This window comes from Centruroides sculpturatus, unplaced genomic scaffold, assembly GCF_000671375.1.
Source record: "Centruroides sculpturatus isolate CEXI.00-Female unplaced genomic scaffold, Cexi_2.0 scaffold1674, whole genome shotgun sequence".
In the NCBI taxonomy this organism is placed as follows: Eukaryota; Metazoa; Arthropoda; class Arachnida; order Scorpiones; family Buthidae; genus Centruroides; species Centruroides sculpturatus.
This window is the reverse complement of record NW_019385813.1, coordinates 119671-140774: the sequence shown is the minus strand read 5'-3', so window position 1 is coordinate 140774 and position 21104 is coordinate 119671. Positions and strand designations below refer to the sequence as shown.

The window sequence follows — 21104 nt, the reverse complement described above, 5'->3', positions numbered from 1 at the left end:
CCTCTGCGAGAGCGGATTTTCGGCCATGACAAACATGAAAACTAAACATCGTCACCGATTTCAACTCGAAGATGACTTGAGACTGAAGCTGACCAAAAAGCAACCAGATTTTACAAAGTTGTGCAAAGAAAATCGTGCACATTTGTCACATTAAAATTAAATAACCTTATGTTATTTTCATCATTATTAGAATTGTATTTTAAAGGTAATAAATGTAAAAAAAAACTTATTCTATTTATCACTCGCTGTCTACCCACAGCTTCACCCGCATTATATCGAATCTTCTCGTGCGATTAAGATATTTTCTTGCAGTAAAATGTAGCCTATGTCCATCTCCAACATGTAAGTTATCTCTGTGCCAAATTTTATTAAAACCTGTTCAGCGGTTTGGACGTGAAAAGGTAACGGACAGACAGACAGAATTACCTTCGAATTTATAATATTAGTATGGATTAATATGAATTTCTGCTATACGGGGTACGCGAGTTTGAGCTCTTTCTTGAAGTGGTACGCAGGAAAAACTAATTGGGAACCACTGAGTTATAATATTAACTTTTTTACGGAAGATCTCTCGCGTGTTCCGGAATGTCAGCATATCAGGTTTGGTTGCATTTGGACTGCTAAATATCTCCGTAGACAGCATTAAATAGGAATACTTTAACTACAATCACCGTGTATTTATGATTACCAAATGAAACAATTCGTTTTAGTTATTGGGTGCAAAACCATTATTACATTTAAACTTTCTTCATATGTTTTAATACGAAGAAAGTTTAAATGTAATAATGGTTTTGCACCCAATGATAGCATATTTGGTAATACTGTATTTTAATGAAAGTTTAATAATAAATCGATATCATTTTCATAAATGAATATCAGTTCATAATTAATTGAATTATTAAAATTAATATTTAACAAGAAAATAAATTATTACGTCTTGTAAATAATTAGCACAAGTTCTTTTTATTATAATTGTAATAATTAATATGTTTTCACAAGTTTAAAAATATACAGGATTTTAGCAATCAATGTCTACATTACTTAATTTTCTTGATAGACAGACAAAAATATACTGAAGTGCAACATTTATTATTCTATCACAGCAAAAATAAATTTTCTTGTCAAATATGATCATTGATGAATGATAAAAAATGTTTAGAAGCTAGATTGATTTACATATGTACATGATAATTTTTTTATCGTTTCAGAATTTGTGAGTCACGTCTAAAGTGGGAAGCAGGATGGTGCCGAGATCTTTATTCGTCGAGAAATGAGGGACGAATGGAAGATAAATAGGGCACTTGTACTTTTGGCCAGATACACGTACTTTCCTTTGTATAATATAGATTTTATTCCAATCCAAATCCTTCTGCATTTGATATAGCAATTGTCAATTTCTCTCTCAAAATGTCCTTAGTGGTATAGCGGGGCAACACAAGTTGATTGAAACAAGTGTGTGAAATAGGCAACCTGTGTAAAAAAATTTTCCTCGGATTAAATAAAATTTCTCGATATTTTAGACTATTGAAAACTTACATTTCTGTGTTGTGGTTGAGGGCTGAAATTTTAAATGTCATCTCTCCCATTCCTCCTACGGGTACTCGATCGCTGCCAGTAGTGAATCTTAAAAATTGTTTTTGAAGATCCGAATTATAACATTTTACAATTTCCCAGAATTCTCTGCATGGAAAAAATGTTTTATTTTGAGAAAAAATACAAATACTTCTAAATAATATTTATATTGTTAAACGTTAGTGAGAATGAAATTTTTAGTTTATGTTTTAATAAAAATGTAATTTAGCCAGTCAGTATTATAGACAGATATTGTATTTTTTAACTATATTAAAGATTAAAGAGTAAAGCTAAGAGTGAATAGTTATCTTCCGTTCACTTCCATTCAAAATGCATCAATGGTAGAAAATTTGGCATAATGTCATCACTTCCGGCTTCGTTGTCTTTAGCTAAATTATTTAGTAGTTGTTTAAAATCTTCGTTTGAAGTTTCAAAAATATTCTCTGTGTTTTCAGCCAATCCTTTCAAAGTATTCGCTAGCGATGCAGCAAAATCCTCATCCACTGTTTCTCCCTCTTAATCTGCAAATTCAGAAAGACTATTGAGATTTTCTTTTAACTGTTTATCATTTAATACTAATGAATTCATGGCTTCTTCAAATTTACTGAAGTCCCATACTTCATCTGAACTTGTTTCTGTTGACTGGTGTAAATGTGCTTCTGTGTTTTTTGCTTCTTCGTTTTTATTTTCATTTTCAGTATTTGGTTTTTTATCTTCTATAGGTTTATCAAAATCTTTCAAGGCACAGTCTAATAGATTAGATAACTCTTCGTCTTCGCAATTATTTACCTCCGACATTTTTAAACACAATACATTATAACACCCATCAGTAGCAAAAGTAACTTTTTGTTTCTTTTACAATTCTTTTATTAGAATTATTACAAAACTAGAACNAATTTGACGTAATAAAACATTTTAAAGAATGACGTCAAATTTATGTAAAAGTGTGCACTATCCTAACCAATCGAACAGACCAAATTTATATTAAAATTTTAAAATATTTTTATCTAATAATAACGGTCAAATTTCTTCGAAATATTAAAGAGAAAAAAATATTAAATAATTACAAAAGAAAAATGTTTATTAATCTAGTAAATTTTCCAAAAATATTCCACAAGTTTAGTCGTAAGAATAATTAAAATACTTTTTGAGTTTGTATTCTGTCTACGATATAATTTTCTATAAAACTATTTCTAGTTTTCGTACTAAACGGTGCCAAGAAATTACTTTTTAAACAGAAAAACTTAATGTTATTAATAATTCTTAAAACCTTAAAAAAATCTTTATAACTAACACTGAAAATGACAATAGAACGATTAAATTGCATATTTCTCTACAGAAAGAATTGCTGAAATAAAGCAAGAAAAGTTTCAAATAAATATTTATTATTATAACATTTTAATCCAAATTCTTCTTTCAAATATATTTTAACATCATATTATATTTTGCGTTAAGGTAAATGACACTTACTTCACTATAGGTTCATCTTCATGAAATCCATCATAAACTGTCACCTTCCTCAATTCCTCCATGTCTATAGTAGGACATCCACAAACCAACATTTCTACTTCTTCCGGGCGCAACATCTTTAAAAATTAATCAATTTTGATTATTTGTTAAATTTTTATAAACAATTTTTTTATAATAAATTTTAATAATTATACTAATCAATTATTATTCTATTATGGTTATTTATATATTTAAAAATACAAAATGCATTTTAAAGTTTTGTTGGGCTGCAATTTGAAAAAAAATTGTAGACCTATAAATTCCCACTGTCATCGGCTTGCCTATCTGCCTGTTTGTCCTCCCTTAATCTCGGGAACGGAGTTATATAGATGAAACTCGCGATTAGATATGGAAAGTTTGGGGCAGGAGACCCGATTAACTATATACGAACTTCGGATACAAACTGGAAGTCTCGTTACTTCAATTCAAAAATTTCCCCTGAAAGGAGTTATGTACGTGACTGAAATGCCAGCAGGAAAAGTGTGATGTACAGGAGCAAGACTACTAATTTGACGTGGAGAACATTAAAAATATGATTAAAAATTGTAGCCCGTCATTGTGACATCGTTACAATAAATAATTGTTCGTTTATACATATATATATATATATAAACGAGCAATTATTATATATATACTGTATATGTTGTACATATGTTACTGTGAGTGACGGATATCTGACGAATGTCCAGATTCTCCGTGAATGTCAGCATTCACACAGTCGTTTCGTGTATGTACGAAATATTTGCTAAATGTCATTATTTCTCACTTACACCAGCAAATGTCGACATTCAGCATGCAGTGATGGTGAATGTTGAATAAAAATATTTTTATTACGTTAAGACAAAAATGCAACTTTTTCATATATCAAAATAGGAGAAAACTTAAGTAACAGCACATGTAAATAAACTGTTGAACCTAAAATGAACAGTACATTCTTAATCGGAAAATTACCGTTAATCACATATATTATGTGATTAACGGTATATAATCTTATTTATTGCAACAACTTAAACTGTTATGGCACTTTGAATTGCACAAGAGCCCCTTGCTTTTACAACTGCATTTATTCGTGGAACACTTTTTTTTTGCAATGACAGCGTGTATAGCCTTGCCCTCCACTTTTCGAATTAGCTGCAGCTGCTTCTCTCAGCGATATTTCTTGAGAAGAAATCTTACCTATGGAAAATTTTCTTTACAAATTACGAACTGATTACGGGTATAAAGCTGCTTGAGGGTATCATTTTTGTTTGCTAATTTATAAAAGTCGGAGTCTTCTATTCTAACAACAACTGCCAACACATTTCGGGCATCTGTACGGCCACGGTCAACATCAGGGACTTGTATTCGTACGGTATCACCAATTTGAGCAGAAGGAAACGGCGAAGAATTTGGCGACAGACTGTCACCTCTCTGTCGACATCGGCTTCTCGGGTGTCGTTTCGACCTCCACCAAAACTTATCTGTGCTTGTCGATATACACCGGCGATTGTTCGAATGTATAATAATGTAACCAAATATTCGGTCTTTCACCGACGTATTTTGTATGTGTCGACATTCACCGGAGAATATCGACATTCTCTAATTTCGGTCTTTCACAGTAACATATATAAACAAAACTTTAAAATGTCTCATTTATTAATTTTAATCAGTAAAAATACAAAAGTAATAAATTGAATGAAGACTTTTTAATTTTCAGTAAAAATAATTATTAATTTTAAATAAGCAAAAAGCATTAATTATATTTGAATCCACATGATACTATAATTTTTTAATAAGACAATTTCTTGCTCAAAACTAAGATTATGATAATTTTCTTCTTTCATGCGAATTTTGAATTAATAATCTATAAGCTGACTTTTTATATTATTTACCCAAATAATATGTAAGATTAGCATATAAAGTATATCTAATGAACTCAAAATGTATAGTTATGTATATTAACATAAAACTTTAGATAAAGATGGATTCAAAAACCAAGAGGCAATAACTGACATAAAGTTTATTGTTTCTTGAGGAAGTTTATTCAGGAAACAATAATTTGTTCATAAAACTTAATTGTTTAAATTTTTTAAAAATCTTAGCGAGAGAGATTATTGATGCGATTAAAATAGTAAAACTAATTAAATGAGTTAGAGCAAAAACTCCAGTTTGTTTAGGACGAATCTTACATCTTAGTAAAATGTTCTAAATAATAAATTTATATAATTCATAGAAAATTTTATTATTAATAATAAAATTATTATTATTGTATCTCTATTTTTTTAAAAACGAGTCACATATATTGATTCTGTCTTAGAAGGTATTAAATATGTAAATTCATCATTCAAAATGTATAGGCTACTCTTGTTGCAAACAATATAGAATGTATACACTTTCTTATTTTTTATATACTGTAAATGTATAATTGTTTTGTATATAGGCCTACGTGTATATTAAAAAGCACAGGAGTTACAAACACTTGTATAACAAATAAATATATTTTATGTATTCTACTTACTTGTTAGTGTATGATAGCAACGTTCCCCTTATTTTTTAGATTAGAATATTATTGTCGTGTTTAGTTTTTATCTGTTATGAATTATTCGTTTTACGAACGTTAACAAAACGATTAAACGATTCTAAAATAATTCTGAAATAATGTGTAGGCCTAATTCATATTTCTGACTCAAAAATAAATAGTAATTGAAGATAAAATCATTCATCATTAGGAGATTTAACAAAAATCACAGTATCAATTGTAGAATAGTAATCTGGAAAATCTTCAAAATAATATTCAGATAGCAAATTGTATTAGAATAATCAATAACAACAATACACAGCGATTCAAATGTCGAAAAATCGTGTCAAAATTCGATCTTTCTATCTATGCATATTTGTATTTAGGTGACGACAATAAAATTGAGAATTTTTTGAAACATTTTAACTAATGATTGAATTCCTAGTTTTAAGCACACTTAAAAGTCTACTTTCTGATCTACGTTGTAACAAGCAGAACTGAAATTTCAGTTCTGCTTGTTACAACGTAGCAATGTATCATGCACAAGCAGAACTGAAATTTCAGTTCTGCTTGTGCATGATACATTATTACATGGCATGATGATCATCGCACAAGCAGATCATCATGCCATTTATATTTATCGCTAACATATAAAACTTGTGCGTCTGAGTACGTACGTGATTTTTCGGGGTAAAGATAGTCTAAAGTATGTAAAACATGAGTATCAAAGTAACTTTTGCATAATCATGCAGTATTAGATGTATGAGATACTTTCGTGAAACTCTATCAGTGCGCTTGAATTATTTTATGATGGTGATGATGACAATGATTTCGAGAGCAGAGGTATTGAATATAACTCAGGTATGTTTTAAGTTTAATAGACTCGTTTACTTTTACATTGATAAAACTAATATAATCGAACTATGTTTTACAAACTTTAATACAAGCTTATATACTACTATAATATTAAATGATTATACACTATGATGTTGTTACGAAAGTCATATCGCGAAATAATTCAATTCTTTAACGTAGTATTTAAAATTGGCAAAAATAATTTATTACATGATTTACATATTTATTATAAAAGTATTCATTACAGGAATTTTTTAGCCTTTGTTTTATTTTATTTTTTGGAACTTTTGAATCACTGTATAGTTGATATTAAAGCAGCAATCTTGGAATTCTATTCATTCGAATATTTAATGTGTGTATAAATTTTCCATATAATCTGATTAAGAACATAACAGGAATATTCAAATTTTGAAGAGGATTGCGAAAGAAATAATAAAATAAGATAAAACTGATTAAAATTGCAATAATGCATGATTTTTTCTAAAGAAAGTAACGAACGACATTATATAATGATGAAAAAAGTAAATTCGTTTACAATAATGAAAATTTTAGCAAAAACAAATTGAATAGGATAAAAGAATAACGATGGTAAATTTATACTTGATTAAAATAATTAAACATGTTTGTCGAAATGATTCGGAGATTGATCAAACACTTGACAAAAATGTTAATAGCAAAAGAATTAGAGCGAGTAATTAAAGTGAATCTCTATATTAAAAAAAACAAGATAATAACAATTTTTAATAAACAGTACAAAAAGATTGTTAGAAGGACAATTTAATATAAAAAGTCGTGATAACCTCAAAATTGAAAAGTTGATGTAACTAATAATAGTCTACAAAAAGTAATCAAAATTTAATTAATAATAAACTAGATATCAAAATACAGACCCTTAAATTTAGAATTTTTTAACTAAAAGCAAATTAGTAATTGACGAAATTTGGTTGTGAATAAGGAGGTTTTCTTTAGAAATATGATAGATTCTCCTTGTTTCTGCTTGAATCGAATTTTAAAATTGTACTTCATATTAATGATTGACTACATTTATACCTCTTAAATTTGTCTATTTGATATAAAAAGATACCCAAGAACAAATCCAATTGTTGTTTTCAGAAATTTATTGCATCGATAAATGTATTTCAATAGAATCGATTGATTGCAATTCATTATCTCTTCCCAGGAATAAAACATCAATTTCCAAGACATTAACTGAAAACAATCTTTACCTCTAAGAATATAGAGATGTTTGTTTATTTAAATTTTGTAACATTTTGTAAACCCTTTTAACGTTTTATTTACCAAAATTAATTATTAGCATGCAATTTTAAAAATTGCAGACCTATAGATTTTCACTGGCGTTTGTCTGTTGTTTGCTTGCCCTTAATCTCAAGAACAGCGCTAGATAGATGAAAGTTGCTACGAGATATGGAAAGCTTAGGAGGCCAGATTAACCTTCTATTCAAAATTTTTCTACAGAACTCCTTTGTTAATAAGAAAAGTATGATGTACAGAGCAAGAAACTACTAAAATCAATAGCATTGTGCATCAAGATCTAAAAATATGCAGTCCGGTGTTATGACTTAGTAAATAAAACATTTTCTGACTACAAAAGGAAAATTACTTTGTACTGTACTGTACATATATATAGGATATATAAAATAATTAGTCAAATACTTAATTAATTAACCTTAAAAATTTCGAATATATAATTTTTCACTTGAAAACTGTAAAGTTAAAATAAGGTTATTAAAAGAAAACAATGTAATAGTTAACGATATTACAATATTTACATATGACTAATAGTTAAAGTAATCTTTTTTCATATTAAAAGTTACTCTTTGCCATCTTTTTAATTCCATTAATTGCCATCAATTATAGAAACAATTCTATTTACAATTGCATCATTACGTTATTACACATCCAAATATATAAAGTATTATCACCCAGAGATTAGAGAATCTGTTGGAAAGTTATTTCCAGAATTGGATGGTTGCGAATGTTCTGACAAAACAAGGACTTTTGTCTATTTAGTTTTGTTTCCATAGAAATTGTCCCGCGTGAGTTTACGTTGATAATATAGCGGATCTGTTGTATTGATTGAAAAAATGCAAATTTTTACGTCAATTTGACGTAATAAAACATTTTAAAGAATGACGTCAAATTTATGTAAAAGTGTGCACTATCCTAACCAATCGAACAGACCAAATTTATATTAAAATTTTAAAATATTTTTATCTAATAATAACGGTCAAATTTCTTCGAAATATTAAAGAGAAAAAAATATTAAATAATTACAAAAGAAAAATGTTTATTAATCTAGTAAATTTTCCAAAAATATTCCACAAGTTTAGTCGTAAGAATAATTAAAATACTTTTTGAGTTTGTATTCTGTCTACGATATAATTTTCTATAAAACTATTTCTAGTTTTCGTACTAAACGGTGCCAAGAAATTACTTTTTAAACAGAAAAACTTAATGTTATTAATAATTCTTAAAACCTTAAAAAATCTTTATAACTAACACTGAAAATGACAATAGAACGATTAAATTGCATATTTCTCTACAGAAAGAATTGCTGAAATAAAGCAAGAAAAGTTTCAAATAAATATTTATTATTATAACATTTTAATCCAAATTCTTCTTTCAAATATATTTTAACATCATATTATATTTTGCGTTAAGGTAAATGACACTTACTTCACTATAGGTTCATCTTCATGAAATCCATCATAAACTGTCACCTTCCTCAATTCCTCCATGTCTATAGTAGGACATCCACAAACCAACATTTCTACTTCTTCCGGGCGCAACATCTTTAAAAATTAATCAATTTTGATTATTTGTTAAATTTTTATAAACAATTTTTTTATAATAAATTTTAATAATTATACTAATCAATTATTATTACAATTATTACATAATCACATTATTTATATTTTGATTAAAATGTTTCTTTATTATTTAAAATATAAAAGAATTTGAGTGAGAAAAAATAAAATTGATAATAAATTATAAATCATTAATTTAATGATATATTTTAATTCAGAAAATAAAGAGATAATTGGTATTATGTTTATACGTTGTATTTACTGTAGATGTATAGATAAAAATGTCATGGAATAACAGTAATTCTTTACACGATTAGAAAAGTTATATATCCAATTTATACCAGATCTCCACTTTATTCTCTATTAAGAGAAAACTTTATTATTTAGGAATATTTTCAATTATTTTCATACGCTTCATAAATTGCCGTACAAAAACCGTCAGTACTTCATTATCTCCTTCCTCTGTAATAAGTTCCCTGTTAAATCTGCACCGTTTTAAGTTTCATGCAGGTGCTTTTGATTCTCTAACTTCACTAATTTGAGATTTTTAATAAAACTGTTTCTACTTAATTCGTGAAAAGCTGTTTCTAATTAGAAAAACAACAGCTTACCTAAACAGATTTAAAAGTTAGATATCGTAATCGTTACGTTTATTTTATTTATACACTCATTGACAAAAAGTTACGCACCAAAAAGTAGACTGAAATCGAATGAAACTTTATTAGTGCGAACGTAATGACAATGAATGAGTAGTGATTACAATGCCATAGCAAAGAGATAATTCCCTGTGGAAAAGTGGTACAATTCAAAAAAACCCCAAGACTCTCTTGCCTGGATACATTTGACGATACGGTTGGGCATAGAGGCATACAGACACCGTATACAGACCTATCCTGCGACAAATTTGCCCACGGATGTTGCAATTTCAGCTTTAGATCCCTCACACATAACTGAAGTTTGCATCCCATCTGGTCTCACAAAAGCTTGATGGATGACAAATCTGGAAAATCTAGCAGACTAAGAATGTATGCGACGTGACGAAGACATTCCTGAGAAACCCTAGTTATGTGCGGCTGAGCATTATCTTGGTAGAAAATGGCTGTTTGAATCCTGTCATAAAAGGTAGTACCTGAAGACACTAGACTTCCCAATTTTAAGAAACTTTAGTGGCACTATCTGGCGTGCAACGGACCACAATTCTAATAATTTACACATTTTTAGATGTATCCGTATTCCGAGTTTTGCAGTAATTGGACAATTCTACGAAGTATCTGGCTAAGTAACTTTTTGTTAATAAGTGTATCGTATATACCTAAGTCTGCTGATTTCAAATAATAATGCCTTTATAAAATTTTATAATTTTACAATTATGCAAGAAAACTATTTAATTAACCGTAGAGTCAATACTTTGTTTACAAGATTTGTAACTAATTTCTGAAATATTGTTTCTACCTTCAGTCACTCTAATAAAATGATGAAATATTTTGAAAACATTTAGTTCTATATTTAACAATTTAGCTTTTGAAAATGATTTTTATATGTTTTTAAGCCTTCTCCATTTTTAGCACTTTCGGATCTTTTTTCCATACCCGTGGTGAGTTCGAGAAGGCGCAAAATTAAGAGCGCATGATGAGGGATTGGGGCCGACATATCCTAAATAGATTATCCTTCAAAACCCCTTGGGATTTTTCAATTGCCTGGATTCCATTCCGGGCTCCCAGATCGGTAAGCTGACGCCTTAACTGCTCGGCCATCCGGCCATCAAATAAACATATGTACAGAACTTGAACCTTCATCCTTCGCATTTCTCCAGGATTCAACCAATTGCACTTTCCAGCAATTACAATGTTCGCAGGCTAATAATGTTAGGTACTGTATATTGGGATAAAGAGGCGAGCAAAAATATTTTCAGAGAGAATGTGTTTTAGTAACAGTGTCTGTTATCAAAAAACATGTTTTTGTTGGAGTGGTCAGCTTATGATTATGCAAAGTTTTTCCAACTAAAATGGTTTAATCTTTATTTCGCTCACTTTTAAATTTCTATAATTTATTTCAAGACATTCAGATATTAAATCTGTCTTAAATGTTAAACTTTAATCTGGCTATTTATTATTTTATAATATAGAGTGGCCCAAAATTTCGACTAACTGAGATATTTTAAGCCATTTGAATTGCCGCATGAGAACCGCGTGTTATTATTTGTGATATTATTTCATTCAATCGCTTTATTGGAAATAACCGAATCACGAAGCCATTTTTCTTACGAGTATATGTTCTTAATGAGATATATCTCAGTTAATGGACTTTTGAAACATACTGTGTTTTTCTAAATAGGAAACTTAATTATTCATTTGTTTTGGGTCAAAATAAATTATTATTGAAAAATTGAAGTCGATTTGTTTTGATTATCCAAAAATGTTTAAAATTTCTTTACGGATAATCAATTTCTTTTCCAGATATTATATAAAGTTATTAAAAAATACATATAACAAAAATTTATTTTATACTAAATATTATATGCACGCTTTCAAAGATTTGTTTCTTGCTATTTGTATAATAATTTTTCGGAGTTAATATTTGATATCTTCCTTTTTATTGTTGTAATGGCAAAATTAGTTAAAGTTCAACAGTCTTCATGGCAAAAGAGGACTTCAAAGGATTATTTGGCATCTAATTTGCATAGAATGTGCATTGAGCGTGACCTGTTGGCTGTGGGCGAGTAGTCGAACAGCTGTTGACTGGGCGAATTACATAAGACATATTATGATGGTTTCATAGTATAATTTGACCAGAATGAAAATTTGTGGGCCCGGAAACGATTGTTGACATCGACGAGATTGATGAGAGCAAAAGGAAAAAATCAGGAGAACGTTTCGACATGTTTGTTTAGCATAATTGTAAAGTTTATCCAGGAGCGGGTCATATTTCAGTTTGGAAACAGTCAGAAATTGTACCTTCAGCCCTGAAAGTAAATACCAATAAATCCGAAAATATTAAGAGGAAGAATGTAGACATGTGTGGTTCAATAATACGAAAAAGTTTCTACAATGGAAAAGGGTGAATTTACGAAAGAATCACCGAACCATGTTATTTACCGAAGAAATTGGAGGTAAGGAATTAGGAATATGTCAACGTTGAGTGAAAGATTTTTTTATTTAAATACCGGTATAATTAGTAGTTCCCCCTGTCGTTGTTTGTGGATGTTGCGTTCACAAACAAGATGGCGACCGGAAGTGCCTCCACTAGGTTTAATAATTACGCTTTTACCGAATTGAATAAGATTTTCATCGGAAACAAATCGATGTTTACAAATTTACTATAGACAATTTGATTGAGCAGTATTAGATATTGTAGTTTTGAATTTTTCTTTGCCTGAATTTTCAATCAATATTCTGAAATTTTATGACTTTTTAAATAATAAATTTACTTCAAATAAAAACTGTAAAACTTGAACATAAACGAGATAATAATGCTGCATTTTAAACAAAATCGGATATTAAAATGGCAAATGTATAAGTTTAAATATGATTTGAATAGCAAACTGATAGTTCATATTAAAAATGTCAGTTTGAAATAGCGAACCAGGATAACAGACATGCTCACAAGAGAAGGTTAATGTCCAGATACGTGGACCGTCATGGCGGCACTTCCTGTTTCAGCCTCGAAACCAGACGGTTTGCAGACGACGTGTCACGTGACGACGCGAGCGAACGTCGGCGGCTGTCATGGCGCCTCATCGCTGATTCCAGCAAAGAAAAGGAAACAGTAGGGACGCACGTTCTAACCTAACCTAACCTATTCTAATAATATAATTGGTAATAATTATGCTAATTTATTAGAATAGGTTAGGTTAGGTTAGAACGTGCGTCGGTGCGTCACGTGACACCTCTGCAAACCGTCTGGTTTCGAGGCTGAAACAGGAAGTGCCGCCATGACGGTCCACGTATCTGGACATTAACCCAAGAGAAAAGTACGCGTATAATACGTATAGATATATTGTATATTTATCTGGTTACAATCTGTATGAAAGTTGTATAAGAGTTATGCCTTTTTTTTCCAAATTGCAAAACCACTTTTCTACAGAAATTATTTATACTTTCTTAAGGTAACTGTATTATAATAATCGATGAAATGTCGCGTTATTATAAAAGATAAGTTTTTCAATATTTAAATTAATGTTTATTTCCAATAAAGCAAATCGCGATTTCCATTTATTGATTTTTTCTGTAAATAGAACGGTTGTTGTTCTAATAATTATAATATTGGTCGATAATTATTTTTCCCTAACTTAATTATGTTTATTTATTACTTTAATTTTAAAATATTAAATTAGCATTTTATGAAAGAAGCTCAAAATGTAAGATTATTGCTGAACAGACTAGTGACACATTAGATGACAGTTTTTTATTTGACGACATGAATTAGTCGATTGATCGATGTTCAATTTTATCGTCATGATGCTAATCACTAGCGCTACTGAGTACGAATTCATTTTAAAAACATACGCAATATTATAACTCATATTTGAACGATATGTTTTTTGCTTTAAGTTACGTTTTTAAATGCACAAATTAGATTTTTAATTTTTACTTTTGCTACGCGATTTATTTCTAAACGATTACATCAATAAAAAATCCAGGTGTAAAATTCAGTTTCATTAGGCTTTATTTCATGAAACTGAATTACTGTATATATATAACAAGACAAAGAAAACTTACAATTAAGGCATTTGAAGCGCAGACGCTATGAAAACCCAAATAAAAAGCTTTGAACGGTTGATATATTGCTTTGTTCAGGATAAGATCCATATACAGTTTTACATATTCTGCAAAAGAGAAGAGAATTACCTTTCTCATTTCTATTATATATAATGATTCCAACGCTCACCTTCCCTGTTCTCGTTTGTCACTGGAATATTTTCCCCTTCTGTTTTCAATACGTGAGTTTTCATTTCTCCGAATTCTTCCACCGATACCTAACATCATTAGTGTTTTATTCCATAAGTTATTTAAATATATTCAGATTCAAAACTATACAAAAATTTATTAGAGTTTACTTACTTGGAAATTCATACAGAAATCTTCTTCGACGTTTCCTTCATAGGAAAGCAGTTCTCCCAGACCCACAGCCACATCCTGATAGAAAAAACAGCAATTTTTGTATTATATTTTATTTTAAAGAATATAAAATATATATAATTTATACTGACTGGCATCACTTCGGAGAAATCTTTCATAGAAAAGCTACAGACTCCGACTTTAGCTTGTTGTAGATCCTGAGGCACTACTGGTGGACTCAACAGTTTCTTGTAACAAGCGGTGGGAAAGTGTAAATCCAAAATGATCGAGTTGTAAACTGCCAGGCCCATCAACTTTCGTGTTAAGATTTTTATAATTGAATCGAATATTAATGTCGATAAAATAAATGGGTTACAAATTAACGTTTGAGCAAAAGGTGGGTATCATTAATTAAAAAGAAAATTAATCAGTAAGTTTTGTATTTCCGAAATTTTATTATTGTGGATGAAAAATAGTATTTTTAATTGTTTTTCATCCATTTCAAAACACACTTAATTAAAATAACTTTTAGAAAGTACCATTTCTTCAAAGTTTTAATAACGTTTCTTAAGAAAAAATATATCTTGAGACCAGCATTTAAAACAGTAAGAAATATATTTATTAAATAATTAATTATTAATTTTCAAAATAATTCCTATTTTTAAGCTTTAATATTATTACTTTTTTTTAATCGTCTTACACGGAAAACAATAAAATATACTACTATAATAATAATAAAATAATAATATTAGTATAACTAATTCAGTGTTCTTTAAATTATAATTTCAAAAGGTTACAACTCCAATCAGATTGTATTCTCTCAGATTTCCAGATTGGCACGTGCTGAACCAATAGCTGCGCGATTTGTTGTGGTATACAAACATACCTGGAATATTTACAGACTCTCAATATCAGTTTTTTATTCTCGTAAATAGAGTACCTTCTACTTACCATAATCGGGATCAAAAATCTGTTTGATGAGCAATAAGAACCACTCTTTAGTCAGACCTCCCATGTCTAGTCCAGGTTCGCCCACGAAGGTTACCTTCAATTTCTTCTTTAAGTCTGCTTGTTTGCGAGCGATCTACGTGCAAAATTTGACTATGTGAAACTCGTAAAGTTTATCTAAATGTAGAAACGAGATACTTACTTCATTTAACGAGTCTGAGACTAAATGAGACCTGCGAACATTCAGATTTAGGAAGAAGACGTCTATGTCGGGCGCTTGTTGATGGATCGCTCGATTAAGTAAACTTCTCTGCAAGTTCAAACAAATTATATACTTTTAATTAATTAATATGCAGTTTATTAAAATTGTAAATGAGATTGTAAATATCGCCAGCTAATTATTTTTTTAAAAAAGTTATTATTTACCCTGGCATTCAGAATCATTTGCTGCTCGGAGTCCCTTTGTAAAATTGTTTTCTTGGCCACGATGCTCAAAATAAAAGGATATTGACAATACGAAAACCTATGACAATAAATATTTGTAATAAATAATCTGTAAATTTCCTTAACCGTCTTGTACTTTTTAGAGTCCGGATTTATAGGTAATTTAAACCATTTACTTGTGATGCTTAGATGGGTTTTGCCACCTGTAATATTCAGCCATCAAATTGATGTGATCCAAGGCACTGTTGTAAAATTCCGTATAATTTATGATATTTGGAGTCAATTTGTTATTGGCAGTATCTAAAAGTTAAAAATATATTTAACCGAATATTAAAAACTAAATTATAGGCTATAGCTAGGATTCTTACTTATCAAAGCCAAAACTCTGGTAGCACACGGTATCCACCAGCGACTCTTGTTCATCGAAGGCAACTTGTGTCCATTGGCCGGAGGAAATTCTCGTATAGTGATAAACTGCAGATTCCTTTTCACTAAGTGGCGTAATCTCTCACTGTCCAGACTAAAAACCAAGATAAAATCAACATCCGTAATCTTTCAATTTAACCAAGATTAGGATTAGTTTAACCAGTTTAAACACCCTGCTTACCGACTTAACCAGTGAATGAACAGTTGATGATCTCCGCTACTCATACCTACTATTTTTCTCAATAGATGGGCAAACACCGTATACGATGCCTGATTGCTAAATATTGGATTCTGGAAAGAGAGATTCTGTTGAGCTGCGAATGATCAGAATCTAGGAAAAGAAAAATTGTGAGAATTACCAGTAGTAATATGAAGAGGCCTCTGATTTCGTCTTTTGCCTTTAACCTGCCAAGAAAATTAATAAGAAACATGTTTTTCTAAGACTAAATAATGAATGCGAATTCTCACCTGCAATTGGTAGCCAATAGAGCGCCCACCATACTCTTCAGCGTTTCTTTACTTACATAGGAAGGCTAAAAAATAAAATCAAACGTTTTTTACTATGTAGCACAGATAAAAAATATTAAATGCAAAAGTTATAAATATTTCAATATGATTTATCGAGCTATTTTAAACTATTTATAATATAAATCCATCATAATCAGAATTCATTTTCGTGTCAAAGACCTAAGCTGAATAGAAACAAAACCAAACTCAAAAATTCTATAACTTTTTTAGTTATTATTCTTTTTATAATCGATTAGATTAAAAAGATTTAATTACCAAATCATCCAAAGCATCGTAAACAGCATAAATCAATTCCATTTTCAGTTCTGGATGTTCCAATTTTGCTCCTTCCATCTCTGGATAGAGCTAAAAGAGAAAAGAAACTCGATCATTAAAAATTGAAATTATTATTATTTTTTTTATCTGGAAGAAAATTTTAACATACCTTAAAGGTAGCATTTAGATCGATCAATGATCCAAATGTCACCTCATAAAACTCCTGTAATCTGCTGTAATCACTGGTGGCTTTGGCATCCTCGATATATTCCCTAAACAAACGATAAAAATTTGATGATGACAGAAAATTGTTGATATCAACTCGAAAATGAAAGTTTTGTATTTATTTTTTTAATATCTTCAAATAAATTTTGGAGCAAAAACGAAGCAAATATAACATTGAAGATGAAAAGATCCGCGATGCGAAACGACATTCATTCTGAATCAACAATTAAATTTACGTCATTTAGTCATGGATCGATCGATGCTCGATCGACCATGGATGATGGAAAAGGTCGAAGAGAAAGAACAGGACATCGATTCTTTATCACAATTAATATTGGAAATTTTAAACCGTGTTTTATTACGACTGACATTTAATCTATCGATCTTTTTTCTTTTTAAATGTTAAAATCGTGAAAATCATTCCCGTATGTCGGCTCTCGTTTGTTTTCTATTTTTATCAAAATTGAACGTGACTAAAATAACAATTACGACAACGAAAAAATCGGTTTAAACTATTACTAGTTTTGTATAAAATGAAATCGAATCGTTATAAGTGGTCTTTCGATTGTCTCATGATCTCCATTACAAATTTACTGCGCGACTGAAAATTGCGATACATAAATGTTAAGAAAAATTCTTACCTGAAATCTCTAATAGACACATCTCTGTCTGGGTAGACGATATTATCGTCCTGAGCGTTATCTACAAGTCCTATTTCACTGGGTGCCTTACCCGATCTGCCGGTCAAGGATCTGGCGCCGGTGGCGGAGGATAGAAGAGGTCGAGGATTCCTAACACCGTCCTGTCCCAAGCTGACCAGACGATTCTCGGTTCCCGCCTGGACGGGAGGCAGAGTCAGGTAAAATGTATTGTCTTGAGAACTGGGGGGTCTCAACAGAAGTCCCGTCAAGTATGTCTGAATGACACCTATTGTGTCCGTTATGAAAGGTCCAAAACCCGTAACTCTGATATATGGATTGTTTTGGTTTTCCTGAAAAAGCGTTAGAATTTTCTTATTGACCCACTTCCATTTCTTAGAGAAAATATTCATAATGTAAAAAAGCCACACTAAAGGAATTCAAATCCTAAGAAACACGTTTAATCTTAATTTCAATTATGGTGTGATACTATTTAAGAAAAGCGTAGTGTTAATTATATATTGTATATGACTTTATGCTATAATAATACTTTATGCTATATATATTCACTTTATGCTATAATAATACTTTATGCTATATAATATGCACTTTATATATGATATAATAATAATTTTGTAATAAAATTAAATTTATCAACGTTTAACAAATACTGCAAACTGTGCATACACACAATTACAGTATTTCTTAAAGTTTTGGGAAAGAAAACAGGCGATTAATTGGCACTTATAGATATTTTGTATATTTTTATACACAATAACTATAAATGCTCTTTTCAATATTCAAAGGAAAATTTTATAAAATACAGTATTATTTTTAAAAATCGTATTTGTAAATATTAAGTTGCTGAACTAACTTTATATATCCCAATTATAATTTAGTATCTTCTGAAATGAAGGTTGTTTTTTCGATTATTTAATTGCTTTATAAATATTTGTGCATTACAATAAATTCGTAGAAAAATATTTTATTTCTTTTAATATAAATAGAATCTTTATTTAGAAATTTTGCACGAGTAGATGTATATTTAAGAATTGTTCTTGTGCACCCTTGAATTTTGTGTAATTCGTGCTTGCACGAATAAAAAAATGCATCCACTTATTTTTTGTGTGAATCCATTCTTAGACTGGAGTGTGTAAAGGTATCTCGTATACTGTATTATATAATATAATAAAAACAACAAATAGGTGCTGAAAAACACTTGAAATAAAATCTGCTCATCTAAGTCGTGTTTTACATATTTTCTGGTATTGAAGATGGAGATAAATTTTATTCTCTGGGTTATACAAATAAACGGAGCGAAATAGTCCTATTCGTGACGCCATATTTGCACAAAATTTGGGTTACGGTTTATCTATGTTATTATAGAGATTGCATCACATAGACGATTTATATAACATCCTATTGTCCAACGGCAATTACAAAAGATTCGACCTAAATTCCAGTGCCAGATCTATTCCAGATTAGGAAGTTAAATATAAATCGGTGCAAAGAAGATAGGTGTTGCCAAATATTACATTTTCCAAGTTTTTTTAATAATTTCTCCATTTTGCACTATAGAAAACATTTAAAACTTGAAATATTCTATAAATTATTTATATCACCACGCAATTTTTTTATTTTATCTTCTGAATTGCAGTTATTAGCTAATTTATAAGTCTAATCAATGAAAGAAAGATAGAGATTTCTAATTTATTATATCGACCTAAATTTAGTCTCTCCTCTTCACGCCTCACGGATTCTTGCCTTTTATTGGAAAAAGCGGTTACGCTCGAACTTCACCCATATTCTCCACCCTTCTATTTTAACCTTGTATAGAAGGACATTAGAACTTTACGAAATGATATCTCGATAGCTTTCCTAAACATGAGAAAAATAGGAAAATACTCACGATCTGTGGTAACCGAAGTTGTTCTTCGGCGGTGGACCTACTGCGCAGAGAGACGTTGGCATTAGCTGCCTGGTTATAGAAGCTTCCACAGAAAGGGCACATGGTGCGGGTTCTCGAAGGCACGATGGTAATTCGGCAGGAAGGACATGTCAGAGAAGAGGTGTTGGCCGCTGGCCCGTTCTCCGCCACGTCCATATTTGGGTGACAAGGTCAGAGAGGCGAGCACCCGCATCCGGGCTTTATGGGCCACGTTACGTAGCGGCGACTGGTATGTGGACGAACGTGGAATCGAGTATCGATTGTAACGGTAGAGGACAACACTCGGTAGCTTAGCAACATTCGACAGTTCTCATTTTGACGTTACTCCTACAGGGAATTACTTACGTGTCTTGTTTGCTAATTGCGACTTCGCTGCCCTTTGCCGGCCGCTTCCACGAAACGTCAGATGTAACGCGCTACAAATTTCATCCCATTAAAAACGAGTTTCCAGTTTGAAAAAGTTCTAATAAAATGTTTTTATGAGAAAAGTCAGCTTTCTTTTCTCGACAGTCTTTTTATGCAGCGAAACCCTGTTTAGTTGGTACAATTTACTACTGTATTAGATAATGAATTTTCATTTATTAATTTAAGCGCAATATGCAAAATTAAATTACTAAGATTGCAGAATTCTCATTTGCGAAATTTATAACGAGTATATAAAGCGATAGAATTGACCGTTTAAAATTGATATTGAAGATATACCCAATTTGTTTCTATAATTAACTTATCTAAATTTATCGAAATAATCACACAAGCAGAAAATATTGACGCAAGTTCTGGCAGCTGTAAAATTAACTCTCACCTGTTAATTTTTAATTCATTCGTTTGAAACCAATTCTTTTACAAATTAATGTGTGGCGCATTTTATGTCAGGCTGTCAAATTCCTTCTCGCAAATTAAATGAAAAATCATCAGGAATTTGTAACTTTCCAATAGTCGAAGGAATATATTGTTAAAATTATTTATTTTTCATCGGATATTTTATTGAGTCTAATATAAAAAAATAATATTTTTGACCTTTAAAATTTTCTTAATTATTTACTTGAAATAATAACTAATGAATGGAAATATCAATTAATTTTGATAACATTTGAAATGATCAATTTTTCAAGTTGAAGCATCGATAATGCCTTCAAATGAATCTTTATTAGCAAACTTAGTTCCATTAGAAGAATTAATCTTATCAGGGGATAGTCAATATTTTTCTTCCCAATACTAAGAGTAACATAACTGCTTTAAATATAGCCTAATGTAGAAATGATTGTGTAATTCAGAGAAGATTCTTAACGCAAGGCGTTGACACGTTTATTGGCGCCAACCGTCAAAAGGGGAGTTAAATTTTGAGTTTTTTATATTTTTCGAGTTTATTTGTCA

General features: G+C 30.2%; 1 protein-coding gene across 1 annotated transcript; it reads right to left on the bottom strand.

Annotated features, from left to right (window-relative positions):
- Window positions 1-956: 956 nt before the first annotated feature.
- Window positions 957-19971, bottom strand: LOC111642276 (probable E3 ubiquitin-protein ligase HECTD2). Its single transcript, XM_023388605.1, has 20 exons — window positions 19692-19971; window positions 17786-18135; window positions 17089-17191; window positions 16920-17009; window positions 16605-16669; window positions 16496-16541; window positions 16318-16427; window positions 16079-16230; window positions 15887-16010; window positions 15693-15789; window positions 15469-15576; window positions 15270-15402; window positions 15116-15204; window positions 14471-14632; window positions 14322-14396; window positions 14149-14236; window positions 13980-14086; window positions 9131-9246; window positions 1537-1680; window positions 957-1470 (listed from the first exon to the last, which is right to left on the bottom strand). Exons 1-20 carry the CDS (start codon window positions 19884-19886, stop codon window positions 1350-1352), a joined length of 2475 nt encoding a protein of 824 aa, XP_023244373.1. The 5' UTR covers window positions 19887-19971; the 3' UTR covers window positions 957-1349.
- Window positions 19972-21104: the final 1133 nt, after the last annotated feature.

Excerpts from the sequence above, each read along its gene's own strand:
- LOC111642276 (XM_023388605.1), bottom strand. The coding sequence starts at position 19,886 with ATGGACGTGGCGGAGAACGGGCCAGCGGCCAACACCTCTTCTCTGACA. Across the intron at positions 15,403-15,468 it reads TCTCAGACTCGTTAAATGAA|ATCGCTCGCAAACAAGCAGA; the intron begins GTAAGTATCTCG and ends TTTTGCACGTAG. Across the intron at positions 9,247-13,979 it reads GCGCTTCAAATGCCTTAATT|ATGTTGCGCCCGGAAGAAGT; the intron begins GTAAGTTTTCTT and ends TAATTTTTAAAG.